The 19,509-nt window shown below is 44.2% G+C and overlaps 1 protein-coding gene across 1 annotated transcript in view; it reads left to right on the top strand.

Annotated features, from left to right (window-relative positions):
- The first annotated feature begins 505 nt into the window (after positions 1-505).
- The window catches only part of LOC146042916 (carotenoid-cleaving dioxygenase, mitochondrial-like), a 72,726-nt gene continuing 53,722 nt past the window's right edge, over positions 506-19,509 (top strand). The window contains exon 1 of the mRNA XM_083163200.1: positions 506-723. Coding sequence (XP_083019326.1) covers positions 687-723 — 37 coding nt within the window. The 5' untranslated portion in view covers positions 506-686. The remainder of the gene's footprint in view (positions 724-19,509) is intronic.

Here is a 19,509-nt window from a genome sequence, read left to right as displayed (position 1 = left end):
AAAAAAAAGTGAAAAACCCCATGTCGACCTTTTGACTGTCGACCTAGACAATGTCGAACTAACGACCTGTCGAACTAACGACCTTTCGATCTAGAACCATGTCGTCCTTTTCCCATGTCGACCTGGATCCATGTCGACCTTTTCCCATGTTGACCTAATGGTGTCAACCTAATGACTGTCGATCATCATGCTGTGTAGACCAAATGACCGCATCAAATACAAAGCATGTCCCTTCAGCATTAAAGTGAAGAGGCAATGTTACTAAAGCTTCTAAAAGAGCTGATGTTGCCCATAGCAACATTTGTGCTAGAGAATACAGACTGTATTGCAGCCTAGCTGCAATACAGTCTGTATTCTCTAGCACAAATAAATACATAAACTAGGATCCAGTTTAATCAGAAGCCGATTAACCTATCAGTATGTTTTGGAGAGCCACTAGTTAAACTCCTCTACAGAAGGACCTGTCACATAATACAGAGGATAGCGAGGTCACGCGTCACTGCACCAGGCTTTTATTATGAAGTGTACTGCAGCACAGGCGGCTTATACAGAGCACAAGTCATCAACAGACAGAGGATTCTGCTGATGTCCAACTGAATCAGCTCCTGGTACACTGCCACCCTTTATGTATCACCCAGCGCACAGCAACGCTTCAATCTGCAAATAATACTGTCTGAAAGGCTTCAATGGATTATATTTTATCTGCAATTTACCATACTCCAGGTAATGTAAAGAAGCTTTGGATGATGCTGCCATCTTAGTGATGCATTATTTGTGTACATGCTGCTGCTGTGTAATAGTTGTTCTGCGCTGACACAGTATTGGATTCTTACAGTATTTCTCACGTATTGCATATATAAATGTTTTTGTAATAATTACAGTTTGCAAATGTACTGATCATGGCACGATTTGTAGACTGTATGTGGCAACTGCTAATTCATTTAAGATAATAGGTACAGGTTGATCCCTTATCCAAATATCCGTTATCCAAATTATTCCGAAAACCATAGTCTCCAAAATGTACTCTTATATTTTATTTTATTTTTGCTAAAAAACCTACTGGGTACATCTGTAACTGGCACTACTGGGGAAATAACATGTAACTGGCACTACTGGGGAAATAACTTGTATCTGACACTACTGGGGAAATAACATGTAACTGGCACTACTGGGGAAATAACATGTATCTGACACTACTGGGGAAATAACATGTAACTGGCACTACTGGGGAAATAACATGTATCTGACACTACTGGGGAAATAACATGTAACTGGCCCTTCTGGGGAAATAACATGTATCTGACACTACTGGGGAAATAACATGTAACTGGCACTACTGGGGAAATAACATGTATCTGACACTACTGGGGAAATAACATGTAACTGGCACTACTGGGGAAATAACATGTATCTGACACTACTGGGGAAATAACACGTAACTGGCACTACTGGGGAAATAACATGTATCTGACACTACTGGGGAAATAACACGTAACTGGCAGTAAATATGTGCAAGGATATGATTGCTTGGCATTCAAATTCAGTGTGAGATTGTACACAAACTTTATTTCATGTTTTAAAACCTTGTTTAATGCACAAATAAAATATATTTGTGTGTATTTATTTACTAACAGTTTCTTATATAGCGCACACAGATTCCGCAGCACTTTACAGAGAATATTTGAACATTCACATCAGTCCTGCCCCAGTGGAGCTTACAATCTATATTCCCTACCACATGTACACGCACACAGACATAATAGGGTTAATTTTTGTTGGGAGCCAACTAGCCTACCAGTATATTTTTGGATTGTGGGAGGAAACCCACCCAAGTACGGGAGAATATACACACTCTGCACAGTTAGAGCCATGGTGGGAATAGAACCTCTGACCTCAGCACTGTGAGGTAGTAATGCTAACCATTACACCGTCCGTACTGCCCTTGTGTATTTCATGTGTTTGTTCAACATAAATGCAAGATACCTTAAGATACATCACTGAAATATAAAAATATTCCAAAATACGGAATAATCCATTATCCAAAATTCTTCTGGTCCCGAGCATTTTGGATACGGGATACCCACCCTGTACTATAATAGTACGATAATCAGACAAGAATAGTTCATTCTGATATCCCCCTGCTAGTGGAGCTCATTGCTAGTTTTAAATATATGGGGCACCCCTACTCTTTTTGTTCCCCATGTTTTAGAAACCAGGGTTGGCTCCATAATCCCAATGCTGGATCATTAAGTTTTGTTTCCTATATTTTTTGAACTAGGACTGTAATGTTTTTTTTTTGTGGATGGGGGGGGGGGGGGGGATATATGATATATGAAAAAAAAACACGCAATATAGAGCAAATGTAAAGCACGTGACTCATGTACCACAAATATACTGTTCAGAAACAATTGAAAATAATTTGATCATTTAATCAACGGGGAGACAGAGATGCATTATATACCTTGCCTCACATCTTAATCTCTTTCCCCTGTTACCGCCTAGCACAGATGCCGGGACATGATCTATCATGCCATATTTGATGAATGACACACTATGAGGGATGTTCAATCTCCTGTTGCCATTCCCGACGGGGAAAATGCTAGCGGGGCCCTAGTCAATGCTGTCTTCCCCAACAGCATTGAACAGGGATCTCAGCAAAACAAGCCCGACTTCACAAGCAGCTCGCCGATTCCCTGACGCTTCTCGTGGCCATGCCCCCTTCTCTGCGCTTGGCAGTCGTGACCCATCATTGAATACATTGAATACCCCCTCTGCCATCATTCTACAAAACAGATAGGGTTTACAATGCCCTCACCTTCTAGCAAGCTTCTGTGGGTGCACAGAGGGTTGCTTTGTATGATGGAAGTATACTGTGATGATGCTTACATGCAATCAGTTGCGGGTGTGACCAAAGATGTTTTAATAATAAGATGTCTGGAAAAATATCGTTTGGTTAATGCAAAGTGTGCTTTATTATAATAAAGACTTGGTGCAGGTACAGGTCCCACTGGTGTGGGTTCTATGTAGCAGTGGGGGTAGGGGAAGGGGGCTGATGGTGGCAGCACACGGTGTGGTGGGCGGTAAGTCTGGTATGAAAGTCCGCAAGTGCAGACAGGAAGGGAGGATGGAAAGTCGATGATGGAACTGGGGCACAGGGGGTGGTGCAGGGGGCTGGCGCCCCGTCCCCCCGCAGTGCACCTCCTACCTGTGTCTGTGATGATCATCCCGGAAGGTCCCGGGACGTTCTGTTAATCTTCTCCAGCCGCCGCACTGACAGCGTGGATGATGTGCTGTGTGCCCGGCTCTGTAGTTGTTACGCTGAGCGCAACTTCCGGGTCCCGGCGCCTGGTTGCCAGTGCGACCCCAGCCACACTCAGTCTCGTCTGAGCGCTAGCAAAATCCCCTTGCATACTATCATTCTACAAAGTTGGGGAGTTTTTATCACCTTGCGCTGTCAGATGGTTCTATACTCTGAGAGAAATACCTCTGAACAAAATGAACACCGGACACACCTTGTAGATTGAAATCTTTGTATAATCTATATGATTAAAAAGATGATTTAATAGTTACAATTAACTAAAAGTGAATGTACAATGTACAGTATAACAATTCTAAAATCAACACATAAAAACTTATCAAGCACTAGTAATATGTGACATCACGTAAGTATGGTAGTCTCCGTAAATGAAGTTTGGGGAGAGGGAGGGAGGGGGGGGGGGGGGGTTAGTAGCAGCCAGTAAGCAATTAGTGGGGGTAAGCTTGCTAGACCAAACCAGTAGGGAGTCAGTGAAAGTCGCCAAGCATATGCACAAAAGCCGTTTTTAGCACATGAGCTTAACACGCATAGGAAAGTCATGGGCAGTAGCACAGTCTCATGGCAACAATAATCTCATTTTTTAAAGTTGGTTGTGGGTTTGGTTTTTTGAAGCTGGGGAGCCAGATGATCCGATGGCTCAACCTTCCTGATAATAGCGGGAGCCCGAATGTGGAGCTCTGGGTGGGCGGATCAATGCGGCCGGAGGCTTGGTAACCCACTCGGTTAGTGTGTCCGCTAGCAGGGTTTGCAGAGCCGGGCTTGCTGGATCCAATAGCGGGACGGGCAGATGGCTGCGTCACGGAGGCTGGGGAATACAGCGTACAGCTGATTATGCAGCAGCTGGGATCACAGAGAACGTGGACGTGATGTCACAGAAGCGGAAGTGACGGATGTCAACGCGTTTCGTTTCCAAGGTAACAAGAACCTTTTTCAAGGCTTTCAATGTACTGTATCTTACCCACATACAGTATGACAGCCCACGTGGTCAAATGATATGGTACAGTATAGTAGAAATCTTGTATTGCAGGTAAGGTGATGTCGAATATCATACAGTATGTAAACTTTCAGGAAAATATGCTAGACTCATTTATCAAATAATGTTGGAAAACATTTCCTCTCACTTGTATTTGGCTTTTGGTTAAAGTATAATGAGATACATGGGTGTTGTTCAAATTGCTGGAGGCTTCTGTGGTTGACATTTGTACACAAATTGTTGCAAAGTGTGTAGTTCAGTCTTATTGAAGTGAATAGCTGAAGTACAAGCAAACTCAGTTATACCCCTTTTACACCGCCGGTGATGCGGGTCAGACCCGGATCACCGGCGGTGTAAATAGGGTATATCCGTGTCCATTTACACGGGTCCTCTACCCAGGTCCTGACCTGGGTAGAACCCGGATAGGACCCGTGTAAATGCTGGTGTAAATGGTCCCGCTGCGGGTCCAGGCACCCGCAGCGGGTCCACAGCGTGCAGCGCTGGTAAAGCTGTGCCCAGCTGCTGCGGGAGGGGGGGTCCCTGCGCCCGCTGAGGGGAGGAGGGGTACCTGCCAGACTGAGGTCGATGTGCGGCGCCGCCGCTGTCCCCGGGTGCTGGGAGGAGGGGGGTGTCTGCAGCTGCTGAGGGGAGGTGGGGGTACCGGTCAGCCTGAGGGATAATGTGCGCCGCTGCTGCTGTAACTCCCCCCGGCAGCCGGTCCCTGCAGCAAATGGACAGTCAGTGTCGGCGGTCCCTCCAGCTCATGGGAACTAGTACTAGTTCCCATGCGCTGGAGGGACCCCCGGCACTGACTGTACATTCGCTGCAGGAACTTTGCGGCTGCGGGGGGAGCACCCGGGGACAGCGGCGACTGGGACTAATTGTGGGGTCCCGGCACTTTTGCTCTAAAAAGAGACTTTCAAACCTCTTTAACGGCAAATGATTTTTAGGAATATTCCCCTGCATTATTTGGAAGTTGAGCTGAGACGATTGCTGTTAGGACCTCTTTAAGTAACAGTAGTAAATTTATCAACCTAAAGGAGAAGACCACCTTTAGAACCTATGTACAGTGACTGAGATCAGTACAGGTTTGGACAAGTCTCTTATTTCCTCTAGAAGTGGATTAAGTACTGTTTGAACCTGCATAAGTGAGAATCTTTATAAGTAGGATAAATCCCTTCTTGTGCATAGATAAGTGAGATCATTTATGACATCGGATTAAATGCAGGAAAGCGAGGAGTCTCCGCATCACTCTTTTTTTTAGAAAAAAATTCTCAATTCTGTGCTGGGCATGTGCAATCGCAGTCAACATTGCCACTACCGCCTGTTGTGACAACTCCCCCACTCAGGAGCTGCTATCCATCCACCACCGCTGATCGTATTCACCATTTGGTGATAAGCTCCTGCAGCTTTGCCAGTCTTTGGTGTTTCCTTCTGTAACCCCTGGTGCTGTAATGTGAGCCCTCTGGGAAGCAGTGATTGGCGGTCACTGTATAAGTGAGTATGATTTTTTTTTACACTGTAATCAGCTTGTGTATCCAACGAATACACATAGAGTATCTGTAGATGATAACAATAGCCCTGCCCCTGCACTGCTTTCTCCTAGGGGCGGAGAAAGCTGTGCAGAACTCCTGATTAGTATGTGAGCCTTGTAACTTGCCAGCTGAAGCTGGCCTTGTTATTGCAGGGCTCAATTTGATTTTTTTTTCACATTTCTTAGTAAAGTAAGTTTGTCCAGATCGCAAGTATGGGAAATGTGATCTGGTTACTAAACAAAGATGCAAATTAAAGCTGTTTTTCATGAAAATTGCTTCAAAAGCCCTGGAATTTATACCAATAATACAAAAATAATGTGAAAAACATATGAAAACATATTTTTTCACATTATTTTAGTAAAAATAATGTTAATAAGTGGACCCCAAGTGAGGCTAATTGTGCTGTCCCTTGAGATCCCACTTAACCAGGTTTCTTTGTCTGTATTACTGTACTTTGCGTGAATTATATGGAAAAAATATAAAATGTTTTAGATATGCTTTAAATTGTAGATAGTAGCACTGTAAAGGTCCATGCACACTGGGCGATTTTGGCCAGGGTGTATGGACAGCGATCGCTAGCCTGTGCACACTGGGCAGCTTTGAGCTGAACGCAGCTAAAAAGACAAAACTGAGCTGCTTTAAGCTCAAAATCGCCCAGTGTCTGTGTATGGGCCATAATGTATAGTAGAGAATAACAGGTAACAAGTTATCTGAAAGGGCCACCTGTAATTGTGCTGCCTTGAACTATGTGGAGAAGGAAAGAGGACTCTTTTTTTGGGGGCACTCTAGAAATGTACAGTTGTATGATTTAAAACGTAACTTTTATTTCTGTTATTTAAAAGGGATTGGGACTATGTAGCCTTTATTATTAAAAATAGCAGTGAGCTGTAAGTAAATAAGCTATGCTATTGGGAGTATGGTCCCACAGTGGGGTCAGGAGTGTGTAGTACTTTCACTTCCTGTTTTAAGGTAAGGATGTGTGCCCAGCAATATTCAGCTGGGACTTGTTAGAGGCAAGATAAGATATTAATTTAGGTAAAGTAAGTAAAGGGTTATATTCCCTGTTGGTGTAGAGACTGTGTATTTACTTAGACTGCGTGTCTTAATCATGCGCTGGATAGAGAGAAAATGTTAAATAAGGTATGTGGATATGTTACTGTTGACAGCTAATTACTGACATAACATTACAGGTAACTCATATCATCTGTTACACCAGTATTGAAGTAGCTGCTTGCATACTGCTATATTCTATATTTAGGTAACTCATATCATCTGTTACACCAGTATTGAAGTAGCTGCTTGCATACTGCTATATTCTATATTTAGGTAATTGTGCAAATATTTTATAAGATTTGAAAGTGAGTTAGAATTTATTAGTGGCTGGGATGGTATGTAACCTCTTACCATTTGTTATCTTCGTTTTATTGCTAGTGGAAGAGGGGTTCTGGCTGGGTGGGGTCTCAATCAATTAACTTAGAAACAGCTTTTAGTATATATTGTGAACACAAGGCTGACCTCAGCCTGGCTGACTATTGCAAGTTTGTCATATTTTAAAGTAGGAATATTTTTAAGTAGGGCGAAAACAGTTACATAGATTAAAGCTTGGACTTATTCTGGACAGAAACTGGACAGAAACTGCCAACCAACTTAACATCTTCGTATCAAAGTGACTCAGAAAGACACCAGCAACCCAGAAAACCAAGAGACTGCTTTGAGTGAGCTCACTTCATTCTCACATCATACTACTCCTGGCTGCTTAATCTGCCTACTCAGCTGTGATATCACCATTTCTCCATCTGCTAATACTTTTGGAATATCACTCTTTATGCTTGTACTTGCACTGTCAGTTTTGAAAATGCCCAGCTGTACCTCTAATGACTTTACCTCTCGTGCTGTTCCATTGAGAGTAGGTGTCCCTGATTATTTTATTCTTGGCCCTCTTCTCTATCTCTACATGTCCTCTCTGGGTGAACTTATTTGCTCACTCGACTTCCACTATGCCGAAAATACTAAAATCTACCCCTTGTTTCCTGATCGCTCTCCTTCCATCCTAACTCATATCTCCAACTGTCTCTCTGCTGTCTACTCTTGGATGACCCAGCGCTATTTTAGGCTTAAAATATCAAACACTAAGCTGACCTCTTCCGACCCTCCTGCATAAAACCTGACCATCTCTCATCCTAACCTGTTTATGCTCACCTCTCCCCCTTCTGTGTTACCCCTGTCTGTCTAACCCTCCAATTTAGAATGTAAGCTCTCACGGGCAGGGCCCTCTCTCCTCATGTGCCTTTCTTAGAATATATAAGCCTCTGCCACCCTGATAATTGCTTCAGTGTCCTGTCCCCTGATGCAACTATCTATATTAACCATGTACTTGTCCTAAACTGTCTTGTAATGTAATTTGTTTTGTGTTTGCTCATAACTATGCTCTGTAAAGCGCTGCGGAATTTGTATGCGCTATATAAGAAACTGTTAATAAATAAATAAATAACAAGATGTCTGCACCCAGTACAGAATTTGACCATACACAGGTATCTGCTGCTTTCACTAACAACAGATACAATGATTCAAGGTATATGGATTGGGTACTGATGTCAGATAATTCCTGACGTGATGAGTTATGGGCACTCAGTACAGAATATATTGTTAACCATACATAGGTGTCTGCTGCTTTCACTAACCACAGATGTCAAGAGAAACTGCTTAAATAGCCCAGTGTGTAGGGGAGAAAGTTGAGCGAGTCTCCCTAGTTAGCAGATTTTCTCCTGATGTGCAGTCCTCAGAAATGTAGTTACTGTACCAGCATACAAAGTTGCAAAGGTATGAGTGGTTTTATGTATCTTTCCACCCGTGGAGATATGAAAGTTAGGCCAATGATTGAAATAGTCTAGCAAAAAAAACTCTGATCCCCCATCCTTAAAAATGTAGACACAGTGAAAACATGCATTTTCCAGTTAAAGTCAATAATAATGTATCAATTGTATCACACTCCGATAAGGAGATATCTGTGTCTGTTTGATCTCCCACATAAGCTTACAATGTTGCAATCAAAAAAATCAGGGCATACAATGTTTCCTCTAATACCCATTTTAGACCAGCCACCCGGCAATTACGCGGCATTTTTAAGTGCCGGCAGGGGCGTAACAAGAACATTGTGGGCCCCATAGCAAAATCTTGCGAGGGCCCCCCCATCATTGGCACTAAAGTGCCCCTTAAAGGGCAGAATAAAGAGAGAAACACAAATAGGGTGTTGGGGAAAGGGAGAGAGGAAAACAGAAGGGAATGATGGGTGGTCACGAAAGAAAGAGAGACAGAGTACTTCATGGAAAAAGAGGGAGGAGCATAAGAGGTAGAAAAAGAGAGAAAAGAAACTGGGGAGGGGAAAAAGAAACGAGGAGAAATTGATGGCAGAGTGAGAAAAAGGAGAGCAAGCAGGGGAGAGAGAGCACAGGAAGGAGAAAAAGAGTTGAGAGAGCAGGGAGCACAGGGGAAAGAGAGTGGGGAGGAAGGGGTTGGGGGGAGCATGGGAGGGAGAAACAGAGGAGAGAGATCACAGTAGGGAAAAAAGAGAGGAAAGGAAACAGGGAGAGCTAAGCACCTTGTACAGTGCTCCCTAATTTACCCCCTCCGCACAGCCCCCATCACCGCAGTAAGAGCTATACACAATGCTGTCAGGTATATATACCAAGTGCCCGCTCCTATGCTCACCGCTGCTGCTGCCATAGTACCTTCTTCTCCCTGCATACACCACGCCTATCCTATGCTGTACAGGTGGCACCGCTGGGCCTCCTGCTCTCCTCGGTGACTTGCTCCGGTGTTCACTGCTGCTGCTGCCAGATTACCTTCTCCCTGCGTATAGGCAGCAATGGGTACAGACGCTGCCGCTGTGCCTCTGTTGCCCGCTGTACTATACATGAGGCGCTTCTTTCCTCACAGCTCCCTGCTACTTGCACACCGCTGCTGCCACCGGACAAACCTCTCCCTTTGTACAGGCGGTGATGCGTACAGGACAGGTGCTGCCTCTGTCCTCCATTGTACTGTACAGGCGGCGCCACTGGTCCTCCTGCTCCCCGCTCCTTGCACACGGCTACTGCCTCCAGACCTCCTGCTCCCCGATGTACATGGGGAGCAGAGTGTGAAAAAAAACTACAAGAGGGTGCAGGGGAGTGCCTGCCGGGCCCCATAGCAGGTGCACCCCCTGCACCCTGGGTAGTTACGCCACTGCGTGCCGGATAATTTTGCCGGGTGCAGCCGGACCAAATTCACACCACCCACAAATTATCGGGTTAAAGCTTTTCAACCCGTTAATTTGCTGCAAAACCCGGGTTTTTTGGTGGTGTGAAAGGGTCAACACGGGTCTTAAATCCCGGCACTCCAACCCTGGTCAAGAGCAGGGTCGGAGTGCCGGGATTTAAGACCCGTGTTGACCCTTTCACACCACCAAAAAACAAGGGTTTTGCGGCAAATTACCGGGTTGAAAAGCTTCAACCCGGTAATTTGTTTTGTGGTGTGAATGGGGTATAAGTGTGGCAGCAGTAGTTAAGATCAGTGTTAATTCACAGTCAGATGATTGATGTCTGCCAGTTGTTTATGAGATAAGTCTGTCCCTTTATTCGCCAGTCAAAGATTCTGCTGTCACTGGGTCATACAAACGTGCATAGGACCCAGGATGAAAGATCTCTGTGCTGGGCTGCGGGGTCAGATAGTAATAGATACAGATTGACACTTCGGCTTTTGATATGTATAGGGGTTGCAAGCTTCCCTGTTGTTATGCTAACATTGCAGGGTAAATATTGCTCCTTTGTTAATCAATGAGAGAGTGCCAGAGTAGTGAGAGATAGAGGCAATAGTAGTTGCCGTGGCAGCTGGGAGCCAAAGATTAAGGTTAGATAAAGTGCTTGATGTACAGTGGGATGTGATGTCATGACTGTAACAGTAGAAGATCACATCTCACTGTACATCAAGCACTTTATCTAACCTTACCCTTTGGCTCCCAGCTGCCACGGCAACTACTATTGCCTCTATCACTCATGACTCTGTAACAGTAGAAGATCACATCTCACTGTACATCAAGCACTTTAACCTTACCCTTTGGCTCCAAGCTGCCACGGCAACTACTATTGCCTCTATCTCTTTTTTTTAAGGATGGGGTATCAGAGCTTTTTTTTTTGCTAGACTATTCAATCATTGGCCTAACTTTCATATCTCCACGGGTGGAAAAAAAAGAAAAACACTCATACCTTTGCAACTTTGTATGCTGGTACAGTAACTACATTTCTGAGGACTGCAAATCAGGAGAAAATCTGCTAACTAACTAGGAAGACTCGCTCAACAGGGGCAGATTGGGCCACCGGGAAACCGGGCCATTTCCCGGTGGGCCGGTTCAGACCTGGCCGCTTCACCCCCCCAGGCTGCTGCATCTGTGGTTAGTGAAAGCAGCAGACACCTATGTATGGTTAACAATATATTCTGTGCTGAGTGCCCATAACTCATCACGTCAGGAATTATCTGACATCAGTAACCAATCCCTATACCTTGAATCATTTTATCTGTTGTTAGTGAAAGCAGCAGATACCTGTGTATGGTCAAATTCTGTACTGGGTGCCGACATCTTGTTATGTCAGTAATTAGCTGTCAATAGTAACATATCCACATACCTTATTTAACTTTTTCTCTACTCACACACAGTCTAAGTAAATACACAGTCTCTACTCCAACAGGGAATATAACCCTTTACTTACTCTACTTAAATTAATATCTTATCTTGCCTCTAACGAGTCCCAGCTGAATATTGCTGGGCACACATCCTTAAAACAGGAGGTGAAAGTACTACACACTCCTAACCCCACTGTGGGACCATACTCCCACTTATTTGTTTACAGCTCACTGCTTTTTTTTTTTTATAATAGAGGCTACATAGTCCCAATCCCTTTTAAATAACAGAAATAAAAGTTATGTTTTAAATAATACAACTGTACATTTCTAGAGTGCCCCAAAAGAAGAGTCCTCTTTCCTTCACCACATAGTTCTATTTATAATCGGACTCAAGGGAGCACCACCAACTCAAAATTGTTGCCCCAACCCCCCCCCCCTTTTTTTCTTTCTTTCTAGGGGTTTGGAATTCTCTAAGAGACTTGGTTTAAGGCTACCCAGGCCGAACCCCACTACAGGAAGGGTAGGTCTCACTTGACCCCTACCCCGCGTGGGATCAACCTTGTGAGGAATCCCAAAAAACTACTCTCATTTTGCTGCCTTGCCAAGCAGCAGCTGTAGAAAGGGGGTGTCACCCCCTTATAGTAAGTAGGCACAGATAAGAGAAGCTAAAAAATAGGTATACACCAGGGTATCAATTAACAGTATACACATATTTATTAAATATATATAAATGGCTATGTTTAGCCGCAAATTAAGATACAAAAATAAATATTACACTAAGAGATAGCTGCATTGTTGTGAATACGATTATAATCACCTATATTGCTCCAATGTCCTTCTATTTCTGGGCACAAAAAGTGAAAAACAAGTCCCAATGTTTGTCAATATAGTGTAGCTGTAGCTCCTTTTTCCAGATGACTTTTAGAGAGGTGGCATTCCTCCACAATATGGAAAATAGAAATCTGGAAATGGTAGGATGTATACTATAATGGAATCCAGTAGCACCCTTTCTAGGCACGTTAGGGAGGTGCTATTCCTCCACAACAGCGATACTTTGAAAAAAGCAGCAGGTAACGGCGAAACGTGTTGCAATAGCTGCACCCATACTTACAACCATTGGGACTTTCACTTCACTTTTTGGGCCCAGAAGGGGAAGGACATTGGAGAAATATATAGGTGATTATAATTGTATTCACTACAACGCAGCTATCTCTTTGTTACCGTAATATTTATTTTTTATCTTAATTTGTGGCTAAACTTAGCCATTTTTTCATATTTATAAATACGTGTATACTTTTAATTGTTACCCTGGTGTATACAGTACCTATTTTTTAATGCAACTAATCCCTCTTATCTGTTCCTGTTTGGGCCTTAAGTTCATTATTACCTTCTAACAGTAAAGAAGTAAAGACATACAGTATACAGATGATGCGCCTCTGATCCGTTGCTGGGGATCGCCAGCATGCCTGTGCTGGCGATCACCGGCGCAGAGGTGCTCCATCTGACTGGGGCGTGCGTGCGGTGGCGGCGGCGCAGCATCTTCTCCCTCCGGGACTCAGGGCTCGGAGCACTCACTGCACAGTGCAGCCTGCAGACTGCCAAACCCCTCTGTATCCTAGGCTCGGCACTCTGCAGGCTGCACTGTGTATTGTGCACGCCTGGCCGCCGGGTGGGGGATACTGTGCGGGGGTGGGGTGGTGGTGCCATGCCACTGTGGGCAGCTGCCTGGACCCCTGCAGAGGCCGGGGCCCGGGACAGCTGTACTCATGGCACCCCCCTGTCGGCGGCCCTGCCAATGTTTCCTAAAAAAAAAAAGTATTTTTTTTTCTCTTTTGCTGCTGCTGGTGGCTCACAGAGTGATAGACCCTCTGGTCTACCAACCAGCTTCAGCCCATAGGACAGGGGGCAGGCTGGTTGGAACCTTACTGGCCTGTTCCCTGTACCTTAATACACAAAAATTGTATGGGCCTATATAAAAAGGAGGGCCTGGATCTGTAAATCTACTTGCCATACTGTTATATATCTGATACTGTTATTTTAGTCACGTTTGTGTATGTGTAAAATATGTAGATATATATACATCGGATTTGCAGACAAGGTGGCACTCCAATATAGTAACTAAACAATGGTGCAGTATCCATAAAATATTCCTTAAAAACACACTCACCTCCCCAGTACGTGGGTAAAGTAAAGGAGCAGCTCTCCGGTATTTGATGAAAACAGTGATTTAATGTAAAAGGGCATAAAATATGAGATGCTTCCAGCAGCAGCCAATGGCAGTTTAAACTGTGACACGCCCCAGAGGAAAAGTGGCATGTGCCAGATGTAACAGCTGCTGGGTGCTGCACTAAGCATCTGGTACATTACACACCAGCCCTTCTGGAAAATAGTTCTATCTTTTACTGTTGTTTATAAGGGGCACAGTCGGTCTCTTGACTCAGGCCCCCGCCCCCCCCTGGGTGTTTTGTACACCCAGGTGAAAAACAATGGCCCCGGCTTTCAAGGCCTTGTTTTCAATTGCCTTTAGGGTCATGTGGCAAATGTATTAAGCCTGGCGAAGAGATAGACTGGAGATAAAGTGGAGAAAAAGTGGAAGGAGATAATGCACCAGCCAATCAACGTCCAACTGTCATATTTCAAACACTGCTGATTGGCTGGTGCATTATCTCCTTCCAATTTTTCTCCACTTTTTCTCCAGTTTATCGCTTCAACCAGGCTTAATACATCTGCCCCATGGAGAGTAATCCTTTGTGTGTTTTTTGGTCTTAATTATATCTGGTCTTGTAGAATACTTACAGTACTGTATGCTGATCACTGTTTCTATTAATTGCACTATGGGAATAACAATGAAACCTGACATCCTTTAAAATTAGAGTGCATTATGGGTCAGCTAATTTGCATATGAACAGCAGGGCATTCTGGGTAAACACCTAGTGCATCATGGCTCCTCCAACAAGCTTGGCTCCTCCAACAAGCTTAACAGTAACGCCCTTTCCCACTAGACATTGCAGCTAGACCATCATTGGCCTAGTTCATGGTGTGCCAAATCAAACCATAAGGCTAGATTTTAGGAAAGGCTTATGTGAACACATCTGCAGGGACAGCTGGTAACAGGGCCGGTAACAGAAATCTTGGGGCCCAGAACACTGATATTTCTGAGGCCCCCCAACACGGAACGCGGATTGTTATTACATTGCATATTAAATGTCTTTTTTTATTAATAGAAATAAACAGATAATTAATATTCACAGTGCAATATAATAGGGAAGGGCAGATGGGAGGGCACAGCATTGTGCGTTGTGTGGTTTGGTGTGTTGTGTCATTAAACTCATTAGAACGGGTAGCCAGACAGGTGATTAGGCAGTCATGCTTACAGACCCTGAGTTCCTCAAAGCTTTGAGGCCCCTCAACTGGTCGGGGGCCCGGTACGAGTGTCCCCTTTGACCCCCCTGTCGCCTGCCCTGATTCTTTACTGTAGAAGCATACATTGTTCTACATTGTTACTGTTTTTCCCTGTAATAGCTGCAAACCAGTTATTCTAGTATACAGTACCAGTCACTATTTGCTGCTGGCACAGGAACATTTTTATCACCTATGACTTTTATAAAGTAAACTCTGTAACAAATAAACTATTTCAGCTACAATAATGTTACTCATAAAAGTGAAACAATATACGTATGTTATAGTTATACATTAACTGTCCTTGGGGTTGTTGGGGTGAATTGTAGAACAGTTGAATTGTAACTTTCATTCGAGATAAAAAAGTAAGACATTTGTACAGTAGATTAGAGATACCTGTGACCCTGGGCAAGGGGGGCTCATGGTGGGACACTTGGTGTAACTTAAAAAGTGACAATATCCTTGGCACGGAAATTATAATATTTGGAGTAATTTGAGGATCAGTGTATGTGGACACATCTGTAACTGAATCCATTGTTATTTCCCAAGATCAATGACCCGAGAGCATAATAAATGCCCCACCATGCTTATAGGTAGAAGCGTATGTAATTTGTGTATTTTGTGACAAACGTATGTAGTGGGAAAGCTGCCTCCTGGGGCAGACAGTGGGGAATTGTAGCAACACATCCAAACAGTATATACGGTACGGTGGTGGGAGTGAGCCGATATACAGTGATATGATATGCTCTCTAGGGACACCTGGCGGTGCCATACAAATAATAATAATAATAAAAGCAGCCATACAGGCTCACCATCTAATGATTATTAAACTGGGCACATGTCATCACAGGTGCCGCAAAGCCCTTTACTTACTCTGTGGTGCAAAGAAAAAGACATATCCGGCCTGAAGCTGACGTCACACACCTTCCCCTAAATATATTTGTTAATTTAATTGTCAAGTGGTAGCACACCCCATGAAACACACTTGCTTTCTGAGTTCATTATGTCATAAAGGAGTTTTTCTTTTTATCATATTCTAGTATGATTGACATCACTCCTAGCTCTGGTGATAATGCTGCGTCCATAGATTCTACCAATGGGAGTCTCAGTCCTTACACAATCAGATATGTATACCAGGGAAGAGCTTTGCCATACCTCCCTATTGCCCCAATTACAGCAGGACGGTCCCGCTGTCCAACCTGAGGGTCGCAGAGTCCCAAGATGAGGGAGGCAGGTTGGGTGATGCCCACGGTGGGGGTGCCAATTGAGGGATGCCAGTGAACACCGCAGAGCAGCCGATGATCAATGAAAGGAAGTTACATCTAACAGTGCGGGGAGAGAAGCAGGGGCTGCCCAGCTGTTAAGGGAGCGCTGGTCATGCCCCTAAAATGACAACAATGGGGGGAGGTCACGGCACGAGGCCCTGCTCTGATACTGAGGTCCCGCCTCAGGCGCATCTCCAGTGCTGCGTGTCCCAGATTACTAATTACAAACGTTGTGAGGTATGCTTTGTAGCAGCATTGCCATATCTACAGAGGTGCGACTGTGGCAAAAATGCCCCCACTGCCACAACTGCATCTGATTTTGACTCAGGCGCAAATTATTCAAATTCACACCCAACATAAACTGTCAAAAGCCATCTACAAGTTGTATCATTTCTGCAACAACTGGAATATCCTGGACATTGTAATGCGTACGCACATGCGCATAGAGAGATCCGCACAATCGGAAACGGAGCCAAATTCGTCCCCTTCCGCCTGAATCAGGCCCTATATGTGTACTTAAAAGAGCCATCTTTTTAATAAATGCCTCTTGTCTGCAAATGAAACCAGTTCAATAAGTTGAGCGCATCTCAGACAGCAAATAACTATTAGACCTGACAGGTTTGTGTTAAGCTACGTGCGCATAACAGGCAGGAAATTACTTTCCACTCCATCAGTCACCATTTCGATCATCGTCATTTTATATAATAATCACCTAAATGATGACATCACAGTAACAGCAGGTGGTAGTAGCCAATCATCTTACACAAAGTGACATGTTCATGTCATTTCTGCTTAACAACGTCTGGACACTGAGCAATAACCATTATGTGCAGTCACTTCGGGACATTCCTTATATAAAATATCTGTCACAAGGAATAAATGTGCACATAATCCAAGAGACAACATTCTTTTTTACAAGCCTTATCCAATTAGTGTCTAAGGTCATGTGTTTTAAAATTGTTTAGCAAAGAACAGCACCACATGTTATAAGATGTTCTGTCCGTAAAAAGATGTCAAAACACATCCAGGGACACTCAGAAATGCAAGATTCCACTCCGAAAATAGCATAGCCAAATTCTTAACATTGCTAAGTATAATCATGGAATTTCTACTATAGAAAATAAAGGTAGGTACCCAGTCAGAGGCGGTACTGAAATTGGTGCAGCAGGTGCAGTGCACTAGGATGCCTAAGGAATGAGGGGCCCACTTCTTCCCATGCCACCTATTTCCTGTTACCCACTGTCTTTCCCTGTCACACTCTGCCTTCTCCTGTCTCTCCCTGTCACCCACTGCCATGTTGCATATTGTGAACTTAGGTTGGGTGGAGGAGGGGGGCCCAAATTATATTTCTGCACCTGGGCTCACCACCCACAAGTTCCGCCACGGTGGCCAGTATAGGAAAGTGCCTCTTAGATCAAACAAAAGGATGTACAGTACTGTATGAGAGAGAGAGAGACTTTCCGTTCCTTCAGAAGACTGTCCACTGATGTCAGCGGTTATTTCTCCCAATTGTAATAATAGACACATACTGTATACAGATCTTTCTATAGTTCTTAGATATTCTGGACTCAGGCCATTATTCTTGTTCACTCGCAAAGGCAAATTCCTTCTCCAATGAACAAAACCATGTGCACTGCAGGGGGCAGATGTAACGTGGGCACAGGGAATTATATTTGGGTGAGTTATTTTGTTTCTGTGCAGAGTAAATACTGGCTGCTTTATTTTTACACTGTAATATAGATATCACTTTAAAGCAGGGCTAGGCAATAAGCAGCCCTCCAGCTGTTGATGAACTACAGTGGGCACCGGGAGGATAAATGGTTAATAATAGATGAAACTTTTGTGTAATGTTGTGGAACCTTAAGTCCCAGTAAGCAGGGCATTAAAGGGTCTGCTGTGTCTTGTAGTTCCACAACATGACAAATAGTGAAATAAAACACACACGGGAACAGTATAACTTTATTACACACTACATTAATGGTGCAAAATCGCCATCAATGCCAACCATCGATGGCGTCTGCACCAATGCCCATCCCTACTCTGCAACAGCCAAAAACCTTTACTACCCCTCATGCCCACACACCTCTATCACTGCCCTGCCTCCTGTTCTCCTGCCCCGTAACTTCCGCCAGTGGGAAGCCGCTCACCCTGTGTTGCCCACATTCCCCTATCATGCTTTACCACCCAGCCTCCTGCTCTCATGCACCCTAACTCCCACATAGTAGGAGGAGACACTGACTCAGGGCCACCATCCTGTGCTGCCACGCTGGACCCTCACCCACTGGCAGAAGCTGCACAGTGTCCCCCACCCTCCTTTTTAGTCCCCCTTATGCCCACACACCCCTATCACTACCCAGCCTTCTGTTTTCCTGTGTCGTGACCTCCGCCAGTGGGGAGCCGCTGACTCAAAAATACCCTACTATACTATTGCACACACACCTAAACAACATGCACACACAGCCCCCCCCCCCCCCACAAATGTCACTGTACCATCCACACTATCAATGTACATCTTACTCTGTAACCGCTTTTTAATTAAACAAAACAATACACACCCCCTTCCACATCATATGCTCTCTATTTAACACATTTCACCTATAACTCAAGTTGCAATACAGGGCATCTTTCATACAATTCTAACCATATTTCTCACAATACAAACGTTCACAAATTAAGGGGACGCAGCCCCTTACGACGGTGTGAAGAGCGCCCGTAGGGCGCGATGAATCACCTAGTTGAAGAATAAAAAACAACTTGAATTTTGGTACTATACATAAAATGATTAAAATGATTTAAGAGATGGTTCTGAGCCACATTCAGTGCTAATGTTCATAAAGTTTAGAGATTTTTTTGTTTCTGTGTATGTACGAAATTCCTTAAAAACTGGTATGATACATGCGTTCCATGGTGTGTGCTGGTTCCAGTTGATAGGTCTATCAAATAAAAGTAAGTTCCCACTAAATTTGTTTGTAGATTGTTGTAGCTATCGATGGTCATCCAATATATCTGACTGAATAGGCCGTGGGTCAATCAGAACTCGGTGGCGGGACTTCTGGGTGTGGGGGGGCGGAGTTATGCTCCGTGTCCCAGCACCTTAATAAAATTTGAAACTTGATTGGTTCTCCTTTGCCATTGATGTAGGGAAACCATCTGGTCCTCCCACACTGATGGCAAAAGTATTTAACATCGGCCATAAACCATCAATGATTTGAAATCATTGATGGTCGATGGGCATCCCTAGAACTGGAGGAGGGTGGGGGACAGTATGCAGCTCCCGGCAGTGGGTGAGCGTCTCATCGCACTGGGAGGGAGTATGAGAGCAGGAGGCTGTATAATAGTGGTATGTGGGCAAGACATTGATAAAAT

The sequence above is a fragment of the Crinia signifera genome, chromosome 19 (genome assembly GCF_055691185.1).
Source record: "Crinia signifera chromosome 19, ASM5569118v1, whole genome shotgun sequence".
Taxonomy (NCBI): domain Eukaryota; kingdom Metazoa; phylum Chordata; class Amphibia; order Anura; family Myobatrachidae; genus Crinia; species Crinia signifera.
The sequence above is the reverse complement of the archived record's forward strand: the minus strand, read 5'-3'. Positions and strand labels throughout refer to the sequence as shown.